The sequence below is a fragment of the Miniopterus schreibersii genome (genome assembly GCF_964146895.1).
Source record: "Miniopterus schreibersii genome assembly, chromosome: 1".
NCBI lineage: Eukaryota > Metazoa > Chordata > Mammalia > Chiroptera > Miniopteridae > Miniopterus > Miniopterus schreibersii.
The window spans coordinates 74,026,263-74,042,122 of record NC_138101.1 but is presented as its reverse complement, the minus strand read 5'-3'; the positions used below and the strand labels follow the sequence as shown (position 1 = coordinate 74,042,122).

General features: G+C 38.4%; 1 protein-coding gene across 1 annotated transcript in view; it reads left to right on the top strand.

Annotated features, from left to right (window-relative positions):
- Positions 1-15,860, top strand: part of GDI2 (GDP dissociation inhibitor 2) — a 33,229-nt gene continuing 17,369 nt past the window's right edge. The window contains exons 1-3 of the mRNA XM_081154538.1: positions 1-268; positions 12,774-12,881; positions 14,956-15,055. Of these exons, the coding sequence (XP_081010664.1) occupies positions 224-268; positions 12,774-12,881; positions 14,956-15,055 (253 nt within the window). The 5' untranslated portion in view covers positions 1-223. The remainder of the gene's footprint in view (positions 269-12,773; positions 12,882-14,955; positions 15,056-15,860) is intronic.

Genomic DNA, 15,860 nt, shown 5'->3' with positions numbered 1-15,860 from the left:
CCTTCCCTCCCCCTCCGCCCCGCTCTTCTCTTCCCCTCTGAGGTGGCGGCTGGCTTCCCTCGTTTGCATCTTGGTTTTCTCTCTCCTCCTGACTTCCCCTTCTCTTCCACCCAGACCGGCCTGAGCGGTTTCCCCTCGTCCTCGGGGTATACCATATCACCCCTGGCCCCTAGCATCCTGTGTTTTCTCCTTTCTCTGGGCTTCTGTCCGCGCCTGCCCCGCCATGAATGAGGAGTACGACGTGATCGTGCTGGGCACCGGCCTGACGGTGAGTGCCGAGTTCCTGGCGGCTGGGAAGGCGTGCAGGCCGGCGCGGGGGAGGGGAGGCTGGGGTCGGCCCGCGTACCCTGGCCTGCGCCTCAGGGTTTTCGTGTGGATAAACTCTCTCGTCGTTTTTCCGTGTTTGTTTTTGGAGCGGAGTCGGGAAAGGGCGTTGGGCTGGGTGCGAGAGGCACGTTCCGCCGCCGCAGAAGGCCAAGTGGGTCGTGATTGGAATGGGTCGTCTCTAACTGTGGATGCAAAACCTACTCAAGTACGTGCTTTGATTAGCAGTAGCGGCGAAATAAAAGTGTGTGGAAGATGAGTTTGTGCTACAGAAAAGACCCAAAAAGCCCGGTTTGGGGAATTGCTTTTCCACCTCCCTTATGGGCCTCTCCTGAGTGGAAACGGAAAAGGCACCAGGCAGAGTGGGGGAGGGTGGAAGCCACTCTCAGTTGCATTTCCTACTTAGCCTTCAGCCACTACTGGTCAGCCTTTGGCTGCCAACTCTAGGCAAAACGTTTTGTGACAAGTCCTTGGATAATTGCTGTTTTGTAATGTTAAGAGTTCAGTTAACTTAAATTTTTGGAGAACGTTAATTTTCTTATCTCTCTCCCCCACTCCAAATGAGCATTATCCATTATTTTTTAACCGCCCTCCAGTCCCACTTATTGAACATCTGTAGAACTGGAAATGAGTTTTCTCCAAACTTGTCGATCAAATGCTTTCTCACCTGACCTTTGTCATCTTTTCCATTTGTTTGGTCTGTTCTTTGTCTCTCCTGTCTCTTCTCATTGCTTTCCCCTAGGAAATGATTGGTGTTGGATTGCTAGAGGCCAAGGTCTCTACTACTTTGCTTTTTTCAGGGATTTAGAAGATAAGTCAGTTAACAACAGAGAATGCGAGTGTAATGTGAATGGCAGGCGTTCCTAATGCCATGGTAAATTTATTTTCCTCGGTGTCTGCTTAGAGACCTTTAGATAACAGTATTCAGCAAATAATGCAGGCAGGTGGGTTGTATCTTGTTCTCTCTCTCTCTGTCTCTCTTTAAGAAAATGAGGACTATTCATCTTACAAAAGAATTCCATTTGAAGAGAGGATCATTTTCATTATAAAAAATATTTTGGGGCCCTGGCTGGTGTCTCAGTTGGTTGGAGCATCATTCAGTACACGGAAGGGTTGCTGATTTGATTCCAGAGCAGAACACATACCTAGGTTGCTGGTTCTATCCTCTATTGATGTTTCTCTCTCAAATCGATATTTCTCCCTTTTTCCCTTCCTCCTTCTCTAAAATCAATAAGTATATGCTTGGGTGAGGATTTTTAAAAATTAAAAAAAAATTTTTTTGAAATTTGAAATTCTGACCTTGGGCTACTTCATCTTAATAAGATGAACACTGATGTATATCTTGTGTATTCTATATAATCTGACCTCAAAGGCCCAAATCATTTAATGTAACCTAGCACTTCAAATTTGTTGAAATGTGTTATCTCTCAGGATCAAATTAACTTTTTTTTTTTCTTTTCAGATAACACCCCAAATTAACTATTTTAGATTTCTCTAGACAAGAGAAAACCTTCGAACTCTCATTTGGCTAATTTTTTACTAGGAGGTTGTTAGGAACCAGAATGGCACTTTTATGGCCTGACATTTTTCTATTTATAGTGATATGTGTTGATTGTTGGAGAATATTTATTTCTGAATGCTTCATTATGTTTGACCTGTCCTGTGGCTAGCTAGGAAATGGTACCAAATAGATGAGATTACTTACCTACAAAGCTGTTTAGTCATTTTGAATATGAGGTATTAGGTTGAATTTAATTCTGGTTGTGAGTTGGAAGGCTGTTAGATGCCTAAATGAACAGGCCTACCCCGTTGCAGTGGTTTTTAAAAAAAAAAATTTAAAAATATGTTTTTGTTGATTTTTAGAGAGAGAGGAAGGGAAAGGGATATAGATAGAAACATCCAAGAGAAAGAAACGTCATCAATGGGCTGCCTCCTGCATGCTCCTACTGGGGATCAAGCCAGAAACCCCGGAATGTGCGCTGACAGGGAATTGAACTGTCATGACCTCTTGGTTCATGGGCGGACACTCAACCACTAAGCCACACTGGCCGACTTAAAAGTTTTTATAAAGTGCCTAATTGGGGTTTTGAACTGAGTTTAGTAGTTTGTGATGATCTTGGCCATTGGCAGCATATTGTAAGAGCCAATTCCACTGTTTTTCTACGGTTATTGCTGGTTTTTCAGATTTGTTCTTGATTGAGGTTGAACATGAACAATTGAGTGCAGATTAGTTACCATGCAGGTTTCTACATGCCTAATTCAGAACCATTACTTTGTATCAAAGATGCAAAGACGTATTGCACAACGACCAAGTTGAGATAATGCACTTTATTTAGATTTTCATTTGGATTAATTGTGATGTGTTTGACAAGTGGTAGATGCATACTTAACTAGAAATCAGACCAATTTTTCTGTCACTTTACAGCTATGATAAAAATAATCCCTATAAACCTTTCTAGATTGTTTTATGAGATGTTCTTTGAGAATTATATCAATTCAGAGCAATCACATTATTATACATCATTGATGGGAGTGGCGATGGGATGATTTTGGTAAGTCTTTTACTCTATTTTTACTGATAGAAGGACTTTGATTACTTAATGTTAAGAGACCACCAAAGTTAAAAACTCTCAAATTAAAATTAACTGAGTGTTCAGAGTGAACATACCATTTAATTTTCTTAAGTTTGGTTTATAAATACTTAGTGCCTAAGATTTAAGAATCTGAAAACAGACAGATGCTCTCAGTTATGGGAACCAAATATTACATGATGACAGCGTGTCAAGTACTTTTAGTGTAGTTAACTTGCTACTTTTAAAATAAAGTGTAAGGAAGTGTTTGAATTTTCTGCTTTGTGTGTTGTCATTGTTTTGTATTAGTTGTTAGATAAAAAATAAAGTCATATTAACTCACAAATATTGATAGTAACTAATAAAGAGGAAATAAAAATATTTGGTATGAATTAGAGCAAAATTTTCATTCTCTGTCTAGGAGAAATGGAATATTTTGTATAGTAATTGAATTTTCTAAGGAATTGAGAGTTATACCTTTAAAGAACCCGACAACTTTTAGATAAAAGCCTCTCCAAATGATATCACTTCTTTAACAAACTGAGGAACATAATTTACTTGATAACTAAGATTTCACATTATGAGGATTCATTACTGTGTTATGCTAGAACATAATGAAGCCACTAAGACCTAGTGAGGAACTTGACCCTCCTTACTCAGTAGTCTGAGACTGCTTGGCTTTGTGAATTCTTCAGTCTACTTTTCATTTTCCCGTTTGCTCACTTTGCTCCTCTTTGCTCACTTAGGCTGGCGACTTTGACTTTTCATTGATTTCAGCTTATATAGACAGCCTCTGACTACCTAATTTGCTACTTCTCATTGACTTTGGGCTTGGCAATAAATTCATGAATCTTAGAAATAGTAAATAAAGTAAGGGTAACTAGCTCCACAGTTATTTGTGGTCCGCCAAAGTGTTTGTTCTACATGGTAATTCTAGTAAGGAGTTATGAATAGAAATGTATACTTTAGTGATATTTAGCCAGATTATTCTCAGCATTGTTTAACAAAAATTGTTTTACATTTCAGACATAGTTTCCCCCTTCCTCTTTATTAAAATTTTGTGATTTCCAAGATTTTTAAAATCAAGTAAACTTGTAAATTTAATCAGCCTTATGCATACTGGCCCAAAAGAATAGAAATAAAATCAGACATTTTAGCAAACAGTGGTAGTGAGACATTTGGTTTGAAGGACCACTTGGTAAATGTTTTGGCTCACATACATGATAATCTGCAGTATAGGCATACTTCAGAGATATTGCTAGTGGAGAATCTTTCTGCCTTCAATTTGCAAAATATGCAGCATCTGTGAAGCACAATGAAACGAGGTATGTCTGTATCTGTTTCTCTCTCATTGATAGTGCCATTACTGGAATAGTGGCTTCCTCAAACTCAGTTATTTAAACTACCTGTGACTGTTGTGATCATTATGGGCAGTAAAAAGGTAAACACACTGGTCTACAAGTAGCTTTTCATGTAGGGGGTTAACTATAATAAGAGTTAATATGAGAAAGCACTAAGTGCCATAAGAGAGATACACATGAGGAATTCAGACAGGGGAATCAGGAAAACCTTCATAAAGAAAGGAAGTTCAGGCCTGGCCAGGTACTCAGTTCCTTACAGTGTCATCCCCATGCTCCAAGGTTTTGGGTTAGGTCCCTGGTCAGAGCACATATAAGAATCAACCAATGAGTGGAACAACAAATCGATGTTTCTCTTTCTCTCTCCCTTCCTCCCTCTCTCTCTCACGCTCTCAAATCATTCAAAATAAAAAAGAAAGGAAGCTGGCCTTTTAAATATTGGTACGCTTTTTCCCCCCATTGCTTTTTCAGAGAGAGTGGAAGGGAGGGAGGGAGAGAGAGAAACATCGCTGTGAGAGAGATACATGGACTGACTGCCTCCTGCACTTACCTGGACCTTGGGCGGGGGTGGGGGGCAGCAAACCCCCAACTCTGGTACATGCCCTTGACTGGGAATCGAACCTGAGACCCTTTCATGCAGGGGCTGACACTAACCACTGAGCAACACTGGCCAGGGCTTGGTACACTTGGAACATGAGGAGGAATGACTTTCTAGCCAGAGAACAGTATAAATCAGTATTAAGAAGATACATCCATATTAAATAGTTTAGTTTGCCTGAAACAGGAGGTATGAAGAGGTATAATGGGAAGTAGGGTTGGAAAGAAGGCATATCACCAAGAATGTTGAAAATACTGGGGTAAGAAATTTGAACTTTTATCTTCAAGGCAGTGGGAAAAGATTTTGAGCAGGAGAGATATAATTAGAGCCAAATTTCAAGAAAAGTTATCTTTTGACAGCTCTTAATGAGATGCATTAGAGGAACAGAGACATTTAAAAAAACACTTATTCTGCTGAAAACAATCATTTTTATGATATTGTTATAAGACAATGGAATGAGATTAACTGATTTAAAATATTTCTAGTTAATACATTTTCCTCATATTTCTAAGTAAGTAGCTTTCTTAGTTGTTTGATACTTTGTCTTCCTAATCACATTTTTTTGTGCATTTACGTGATTTTTTTCTTATGACAGCATGGATGGCCCTAGAGGATACTATGCTCAGTGAAATAAGTCAGTCAGAGAAAGACAAATACCATATGATTTCACTGGTACGGAATCTAAAGAACAAAATAAAGGAACAAACAAAATTGAAACAAACTCAGACCTAGAGGCTGGTGGTTGCCAGAGGGGAGGGGCCTTGGAGGGAGGGAGTGAAAGAAGGGAAGGGATTACGAAGTACAAATTAGACCCTAGGTGGTTTGGCTCAGTGGCCAAGTGGACTGAAGGGTCCCAGGTTTGATTCCGGTCAAGGACACGTTACCTCTGTTGCTTGATCCTGGCCCCAGTTGGGGTGTGTGCAGGAAGCAACCAATCAATGTCTGTCTGTCTGTCTCTCTCTCTGCCTCTCCCTCTCCCCTCCTTCCACTCTCTCTGAAAAGCAATGGAAAAAAGTATCCTTGGGGTGAGAATTAAAAAAAATACAAATTAGTAGTTACAAAAAAGTCACAGAGATGTAAAGCAAAGGTGCGGGAATATAGTCAATAATATTGTGATAATATGTTTGGTGCCAGTCAGGTACTAGAAATATTGAGGGGAACACTGTAAAGTATATGATTGTTTAACCCCCCAAGCTGTACAACAAAACCAATGCAAAATAAAATTAAAAGCTGTAAAAATAAAAGAAAATAGAGCTACCGCCTGGCTTTGTGGTTGAGTGTTGACCTATGAACCAGGAGGTCAGGGTTCAGTTCCTGGTCAGGGCTCCTGCCTGGATTTCCGGCTTGATCTCCAGTAGGGGGCATTCAGGAGGCAGCTGATCAGTGACTCTCTCATCACTGATGTTTCTGTCTGTCTCTCCTTCTCCCTTCCTTTCTCTCTCCTTCTTCCTTCCTCTTTCTAAAATCAATAAAAAAATAGAGCTACCATATGATCCAATTAAAAAATAGATGTCTGCTGCCTCCACTTTTCACTGTTCAGTCTTTTGATATTGACAAATAAACCTCTAAGATTCTTTTTAAAAATGTAGTAGAATTTAGAGTGTTAATGGGTATTTAGTTTGAACACTGGCTCTATTCTCTTCCATGCCTAAGTTGCTCTCTAAGAAGTTAGGGCGTGGGCATTAACTTCCAGTATACTAGACTACTATTTAGTACCATTGGCCTTGGAAACACCATTCAGTCCACTTCAGTACATAAGAGGTACTTTGTCTTGTGTTTAGGTGCTGCCCAAATGACTTGTTCTTTGATTATTGCAATTCTAGTGGTGTGTGTAGGATGTTGAAAGGAAGTGAACTTCAGTATCACTGAATGGTCCTTCCCCCATCTCCACATATCTACACATACTAGAGCTTTGCTGCAACTGACCTTTAAACAGTTTTATGTGCTTACTTCTTTTTATGTAGGAAAACATGAAGTGCCAGATAGAGGGCAGATGCCATTAACATAAAAAATGTTGATTCTGAAGATGGTTTTATAGTTTCAGTTATTTTGGGTGTGAGTTTGTGTCCTTAGCCTGCTCAAGTCATTTGTGTGTGACTTTGAAATTAATGTGGAGTACTCCCATCTGTTAGATTTAAAATGAATTTGTTGGTTAATATTCACTCATATGTAAATTTCCTGGTAAAAGTTATCAGTATTCTTGGCATATGTGATGAATGGACCAGATTTTCTAGTGCAAAAAGAGGAAATTAATTTAGAATTAATTAAAAAAGAATTAATTTTCTCTGGTTTTAATATGCTTTGCTTGTTATTATATATTTACCAGATAGGTAGTAGCAGATTTTAATTTTGAGTTGTTAATTTTGGAAGATAATAAAATTTTAGGATCACTAATGTACTTCCTATGCCCAGATATGATAAATTTTATCAGTGAATACTTTTTATCATTGAAACTTCATCTCATGTTGTAAAGCAGAATTTTAAATGTCACGTTTATGCTACTATGTATTTTATTCTTTTGGCAATGTAAAAGCAGTCTGTTTCAGAGGAGTTTAGGAGAATTAGTGGGCCTCTGGATTTTAAATTAGCTTTTGTCATATTCGCTCCAAGGGATGCCTTTAAAGGTAGGTAGTATCAGCTCTTCAGACTTGACTGAATCTTTAAATGACTGGGCCCTTTGTTGGGCCTTAGCCTTCAGTGCTTGCTAGAGGAGCTACGGTTTAGTGAGTGGGTCATGCTTATTTGCAAGGGAGTGTGGAAAGATATATATAGAAGCTCTTCAACACTCAAAGTTGCTTTCTGTGATTATGCTTCCAAAAGTTGAATCCTGAAGACTACTTTTGTCAGCTGGAAATGTGACTTCTCTTCCTCTGTTTATGTCATAAAACCATCAAGTGATGGTTTTAGGGTTGGGTTTTGTAGGTAAATACATTCAGATGTTCATCAAGACATCATTAAGAAAGTGAAAAGGCAAGGCACAGAGTGGAAGAAGATATTTGTAATACATACAACCAATAAAGGACTTTATATATCCAGGATATATGAAGAACTTTTATATAGCAATAAGAAAAAGACAAAGCCCATTTTTTTAATTTAATTTTTTTTTTGAGAGTACGTTTATTAAAGCTGGGAACAGTGAAATAAGGGTGGGCTTAGGATAGAAGCAGAAGGACAGCTAGGCCGGGCTGCGTTGGCTCTAGAAATTTTATAGGAAAGAAATGAGCGTAGGCAGGGGTTCTTTGGTTCACTGGAAAGTCAGAGATAAAGGGCCTTGGAAACAGGTTCAAGGGGTTAGCCCAGGACAAGCTGCCTCTCCGCCCATTGCTCCTCTGGTTGCAAGTCTCTGGGGACCCTTAGAGTTTAGGAGATGCAGGTGTAAGAGGGAAGAAAGGCATGGGCTTGCTCCCAAGAGGGAGAACGCCCAGAAAGCCCATTTTAAAAATGGGCAAGTAGCCTGGCCAGGCATGGCTCAGCGATTGAGCATCAGTCTATGATCCAGGAGATCACAGTTGGATTCCCCAGTCAGGGCACATGCCTGGGTTGCACGCTCTTTCCCCAGCAGGGGGTGTGCAGGAGGCAGCTGATCATTGATATTTCTCTCTCTCTCTCTCCCTTTCCCTTCCGCTTCCTCTCTCTGAAATCAGTAAAGACATATTTTTTTTAAAGGCAAATAATTTGAATAGGCACTTATCAAAAGAAGATACTGTAATTATCAGTAAATTATAAACAAATGCTCCACCTCATAGTTGTCAGGAAATGCAAATTAAACCACATCCTAATTAGAATGGCTAGAATTAAAAGGACTACAATGCAAGTGTTGAGCAAGGATTTGAAACTAGGAACTTTTATACAACTGCTGACAAAAGTGCAGATTGATACAGTCATCTTGGAAAGCTGTTGGACAGTATTGTACTGAAGCTGAACATATTTGTATTCTCCTTGATATATAGCCAACAAATGCACACATAAAAGACATGATGGGAATGTGTATAGAGCATTATTTATAATAGAAACTGGAAACTGTCCAGATGCCCTTCAATAGTAAAATGGATAAGTTGTGGTTTACCTGTATGGTATATGCATTCAACAGAAACCTCTACAGCTTTGTTAGACAATGTAGTCCATGGATCACCTGCTTCTGCAACACCTAAGAACTTACTAGAATTGCAGGTTAGGCCTCACTCACCCAGGATATACTAAATCAAAATCTACATTTTAACATGAGTTACGAGTGATTCTTATATTTAATAAAATTTGAGCAGCACTGCTTTAATAGTGCAGTGGTTCTTGAAATTGGTCCTGCCCCAGGGGCATTAGCAGCACCTGGGAACTGGCAAGAAATGCAAATTCCCAGGCCCCACCCCCAGACCTTCTGATTCAGAAGCTGGAAAGCACACTGAGATCCACAGCTTGCAGGTTAGCCAAACCTTCTGTAAAGGTCTAGATAGAAAATATTTTAAGTTTTGCAGGCCATACAGTCTTAACTGCAGGCACAACTACAGTGAAAAAAAGCCATAGACAATATGTAAATTAACGAACATGGGTGTTTACCAGTAAAACCTAATTCACAGAAAGAGCCTGCAGGCTTGGCTTGGCTCGGCTCATGTACTCTGTTCTGTAGCAATGATTATAAGAAAAATTTGACTACACACAAAACAGATGAGTCTTGTAAAAATAATGTTGAATAAAAGGTATATACAAAAAGTATATACTGCATTGATGTTAAGTTCAAAAACAGACAGAACAAATCTTTACTCTTAGAAGTCGTGAGAGTGGCTGGAGGTGGGGGTTGTTATGACTGGAATAGGGCACTAATGAAAGGTTAAGGTCGGTGGTGTGTGTACAGGCTAAATAGCCATCTCAGATGGTGGATAAAGAAAAATTGGAATTTATTTAAGGAAAGGGGATGGAGGATGGGGATATCCAAAGGGAAGGGCTACACAACACTGAGTCAAAGGGTATTGGGTCCATGATGGCAGCAAAAATATACTTGGGACAGTGAAACAAGGAAGAGCATAGAAGCAGCAACAGGAGAACCTAGGCTGGGCTGCTTTTGACTCACCTAGAAGTCAGAGAGAGAGAAGGGGGCCTTGGAGGCAGGTTCTGGGAGTAAGCTTGGGACAAGCTTCCACTACCCATTGCTCCCCTGGTTGCAAGTCTCCTGGGGTCCCCTCGGAGGGAAGAAGGGGGAAGGAGATGGTGCTGGCGTGCTGTGCTGTGTTCTTTGTTCTGAGCCTATTTATCTCTTTCTTGCAGGTGGAAATCTTAGGGGAAGTCTCAGGGGGGTCAGCTTTCCAGGCGTGCTCTTTCAGGGTCCTGTCATGGTCTCCACTATCTGGTTGGTGCCAGCTCAGGGGGTCATTAGTCAATGTAGCTGGTACTGAGGCAGCCACAGAGCCACTTGTCTGGTTTTGCTGCTTTTCTGGGCCTGGAGTTGAAATACAGTTGAGGCCTAGATGTTATCTTTAGGCAGGAAACACTCAGGAGTCTAAACTGAATGACCAGTGATATGCTGGGAGATAATAGGTTACCCTGGGGACAAGGTTCTTGTTTTCCCAGTTTTGCCCCTTGCCTAGGCATCCAGGACTTCCTGTCCTGGTGGGTCTCTGTACCCACGTTTTCTGTACCTGGGTTTCTGTACCTATCCCATCTAACAGTACTCTTGTGGGGTGCTCATAATGTTTTTGTTTCTTGATCTAAATAAAAAATGAGGCACCCTCCTAGAGTAAAGTTGGAACCTGATAGTAAGGGATTTAAAACATTTTAAAATACTAAAATGAATAGATACATTATGGAGGAAAATTTGAAATATGTGTGAATTTTTAAAATAAAGTTTCTAAGTCAGACTTCTAGGGGACAGATGAGATTGTTCTTCTCTGCTATCTAGGGTCATTTGGATAAATTTGAGAAGCACTAAGGATTTTTAAAGATACATGGAATTTTCTTTGTCCTTTAAAAAAATAAAGCTCTGCCCCAGTCGTTTGGCTCAGTGGTTAGAGCATCGGCCCCTGGACTGAAGGGTCCTGGGTTTGATTCCAGTCAAGGGTGTGTACCTTGTTTGCAGGCTCGGCCCCCATAGGGGCGCTTGCGGGAGGCAACCAGTCAATGTGTCTCTCTCACATAGATGTTTCTCTCTCTCTCTCTCCCTCCTACTTCCTTCCGTTCTCTCTGAAAAGCAATGGAAAAAATACCCTCGGATGAGGATTAAAAATAAATAAATAAATAAATAAATAAATAAATAAATAAATCTCTAATCACCAAAACCCCCTGGCATAACAGTTGTGTGTATCCTATCTATGTGTTCTTCTCATTAATTGTATTCTTTCTTGTTCCCTACCCCCCTACCCCCTTCTTGATTTGGTATATCTTAATCTTGATTTGGTATATCTTAGTATACTTATATCCATGCTTTGTTTACCTTTTTCCTGAGAGTGGTCATTTATAATCCTCTATCACTTATCAATTTATTAATGGTTATCCTGAATGCTTCCTTCAGGGCTCTAGTACTCAGACTCTTTGGTCTCAGGATCTGTTTACACTTAAAAATTTAAGACCCTTAAAAGGGTTTTATCTATCAATACTTATATTAGAAATCGACATCGAATTTTACAAAATTTATTAATTCACTTAAAGATAACAATGATAAACTCATGTAAATGTTAACATGTATAACATTTTATGAAGTATAACTATTTGCCATAACAAAATAAATTTATGAGAAGAGTGTCATTGTTTTACATTTTCTGCACATTTCTTTAATGTCTGGCTTAAAAGATAGCTGGATTCTCATATCTGCTTTGGTGTTCAGTCTTTTGTGATATATTATCTTAGCTGAAGTATATAGAGAAAATCAGGCCTTGTACAGATGTATAGGTGGAAAAGGAAGTGTTCTCGTAGCCTCTCAGATTGTGAATATTTTTTGATTTACACCAAAACACAAGTAGCAGGATTTTTTAAAACATAAATTGCAACAAGATAAATGAAACCACATAAGTGAACATTTCATATTCTATTATATTAAAATCCATTAATCTAACTTTCACTTTGAATTCCTCTTTTATCTCCCAGCATGATTTTGAACATTATTTATTGGTCACCTGGGAAATACTGGTTTCGTGAGTAATGCAGATCTTGAATTGTTGACACATTTCATTTTGCAATACCAGAAACTCATATTTGTTGATGTTATAATTGATATTGTCTGAAAAGTTCTTTTAAGTATTAGGAATCTGACATGTGCCTGGTGGGGGATGTAAGTTTTCCAGAATTCAAATTTTCATTCAGAATTTTGACTTTTTGTTTTTGGCAATAAATACTGTCAGTTATATCCTTAACGTTCATTTTTGAGAAAATGAACGTTAAATACCTGAGTCTGCCAAATACCTAAGTCTGAGTAATCATAGTTTGTTGTTCAGTGGTTCTTTCAAATAAAAATCATGGTCCATGGAAAGAGTAACTAGTTCAGCTTATAAATCCATCACACAAAAGGTCTTCCATGAGCCAGAGTGGCTTTATGTGTACATTTAACAGAGGTAATTTTTAATGCTTCATCAAGGCAATTAAGTGAAACTCACCTTGCTGTTTTAGACTGAGTACCTGATGGTGCAGAATATAATGACTTATGCAGTTAAGAGCCACTGCCTTCATTTTATCTAGTAGTGATCTGCACCATCAGTGCTAATGTCAACACAGTGAAAAATAGTTTTATTATGAAAATAGTTTTAACCTTGGGACCCACAGGGATCTACAGATTACACTTTGAATCCTGCTTTAGGGTTTTATCCTTAAAGTACCTCATATATTGCACATACATGGGTGTTAGTTACTAAAACGATGTTTCATGAGAGGGCATAAAAAAAAGTATCTGTTTGAAACATGCTGTAGCACTTTCCTTTTTTTGAAGATACTATGCTTTCCCTGTAGGAATGTATCCTGTCAGGTATAATGTCAGTGAATGGAAAGAAAGTTCTTCACATGGATAGAAACCCTTATTATGGAGGAGAAAGTGCTTCTATAACACCTCTGGAAGATGTAAGTATTATAATAAATTAATATGCCTTTTATACTTTGAATCTTTTACTTCTCAAGTTTACTCCTTAAAGGTGGTTTTAATTTTTTTTATTAAATAGATTATCTATAGCATCATAATTTTCAGGAGCTCCTAGTTTGGGGCTTGTAGAAATTGAAATTGTGCCCTTTGTTGCCATCTGGAGCAGCTGTCTCTCAAAGTTAGCATAAGTACAGATTTTTGATGTAGCCCTAATGTGTACCAGGTACAGTGCCAGTGCTTTCCTCATGGCCTGATAGATTTTTTTTTTTTTAATCCCCATTTTTCAGATAAAAAGGTCTCGGTGGGGTTAAAATCACAGAAATGGGTTGAGCATCCAGGCTGTATGACTCCAAAGCTTAGTTCCTTTTGCTATACTGCCCTTTTCCCTACTCTTAGAACATGGGCACATGAAGCACTTTCAGAGTGTGTTTTGCTAAATATATTTATTTCTCTATGTGATGTTTGTTCAACATCCACGTGTGGCTATGAGCTGTACTTTTTGTTGTTGTTTTTTTAAAATAGGAAATATATAGATACCATCAGTTACTTCTTAAATGATGACTGACAAAATATTTATATCAAAAAGTTTTTTTCTATATTCAGGTGTACAAAAAAGTTGAAGGAATAATACTACTGAATCAGAAACCTATCTGGATTGAGTTATTAATATTTTGCTATATTTGCATAATGTCTTTTTGTGTTACTGGTTTTGAACCATTGGAAGTAATAGACATTATAATACTTCACCTGAATATTTCAGAATTCATCTGCTAAGAATAATAGTCTCCTACATAATACTGTTGTCACATTTAAGAAAATTAATAGTAATATCCAGGCCATATTTGAATTTCCCAGGATTCCCAAGAATGTTATTGCTGTTCCCAAGAATATAGTAGTGTTGTTGTTTTTAAACCAGTTCACACATTTCCTTTGGGTTGTTTCTCATTCTCTTCATCTACTGAAGCCTGCCCACTTTTTCTTTTTCCTTTTGAAAAGTCGAGGCTAATTTATAAGAAAGTATTATTGAGTATTTCACATTGTATCACATCAGCAGGCATATAATTTCTGGTTGCCCCACTGTTCACGGTGCTGTTTGACCCAGGTTAAGGTGGTTACCACCAGAGCTCTTCATTGTGAGTAATCCTTGGAGTGATGTGTTGGCACCATTCCTTCCATGCTAGTACATTTATTAGCTGATCTTCAGTAAGATGAGCAAGCTAAGCTGTATTTTCTCTCTTCTTTTTCTTTTTGTGTGTGAATATACACAAGGACTTGGGGATTTTTATTGAGTGAATATGTATCTACTTTGCCTATTCTGTTCTACCTTAGCAATATGTAAATTTGAATATTCTCAAATTTTAAACTGTATACTTTCATCTAGAGCTTTACTTATCTCACACAAGTTATAAATTAAGTGGAACTAATTATAATTATCTTTTCTGATATGAAGAATCCAAAATTTATTTTTAACTCCTTACATAATTATAAAAGCAAAATTAAAGCCTTTTGATAGCTTTCTATTCAAAAGAGAATGATTTTCTGCAGAACTAATGTGTCATTGACAAATTGTTTCATAGTCTTACTTTTCTGCTAGTAAAAACAAACACTACCTCTGCAGTACTTATTTTAGCATTCATTAGTTTAGTAATATATTTAGTTTATATATATTAGAACTTCACTAACAGTTTTATCTGATTGAAAACAAAATGTGCTGCCCTGGCCGGTGTGGCTCAGTTGGCTGGAGCTTCGTCCTGTTCTGTACACCAAAGGTTTGATTCCCTGTCTGGGTGCATCCTATCCACATTTCTCTCTCACACTGATGTTTGTTCTCTCTCTCTCTCTCTCCCTCTCTCTCTCCCCCCCTTCTTCCTTCCTCCCCCCTCCCCTTTCCTCTCTATAAAATCAATTAAAAACAAAAAGAAATGTGCTTGTTATACTTTACCTCATATAGTGGTGTTACTACACCAAAACCGTGTCATCAAAAAACAGTTACACATAGTATAATGGAAATTAAATTTTGTTACATTATGGGTATATTTTTTGTTTTGGTTTTAGTTATACAAAAGATTTAAAATACCCGGAACACCACCAGCATCAATGGGGAGAGGAAGAGACTGGAATGTTGACTTAATTCCCAAGTTCCTTATGGCTAATGGTAAAGAATTCTAACTTAAATTTATGACTGAATCTGATTTAAATGTAGAAGTAACTCCTGACAGAGTTAATTATTCCAGGTATATGGACATGGATTTTTTTGAATGGTTACAGTATGGTGAGTAGTATGTTCCATTAGAGGTACCTGGAAACAATAAAAATGGAGAGAAATAGGGGTGACTTCTTAGTGATTGGTTCTGAAGAGAGAAAATTATATGATCTGATGTGGTACAGTACATATCAAAATCATAAGCATTTATTTTTATTTATTTTAAAAATATATATCTTTATTGATTTCAGAGAGAGGAAGGGAGAGAGAAACATCAATGATAGTCATTGATCGGCTGCCTTCTGCACACCCCCTGCTAGAGATCGAGCCCGAAACCTGGGCACGTGCCCTGACGGGTTATTGAACCTCGATCTCCTGGATCCTAGGTCGATGCTCAACTGCTGAGCCATGCTGGCGGGGCAAAATCATAAGCATTTATAACAGACTTTCCTCTTGATGCTTTGGTAGATAATTGGGCCTTCAGAAACAATGTCTTTCTAGTTTGTAGGCTTTTAAAGTTATGTTTTTTCTCATTTTTAATTAGAGGAGTTGAGTATGTTTTTAATTTTTTTTTTAACCTTCACCTGAGGATATTTTTCCATTGCTTTTCAGAGAGAGTGGGGGGGGGGGGGGAGATAGGGAGAGGAAGGGAGAGGTGAGAGGGACACATCGGACACACCAATTGATCAATGGGTTGCCTCCCGAATGTGCCCCAACCTGGCCCGGGATCCAGCCTGCAACTGAAACACTTTCCCTT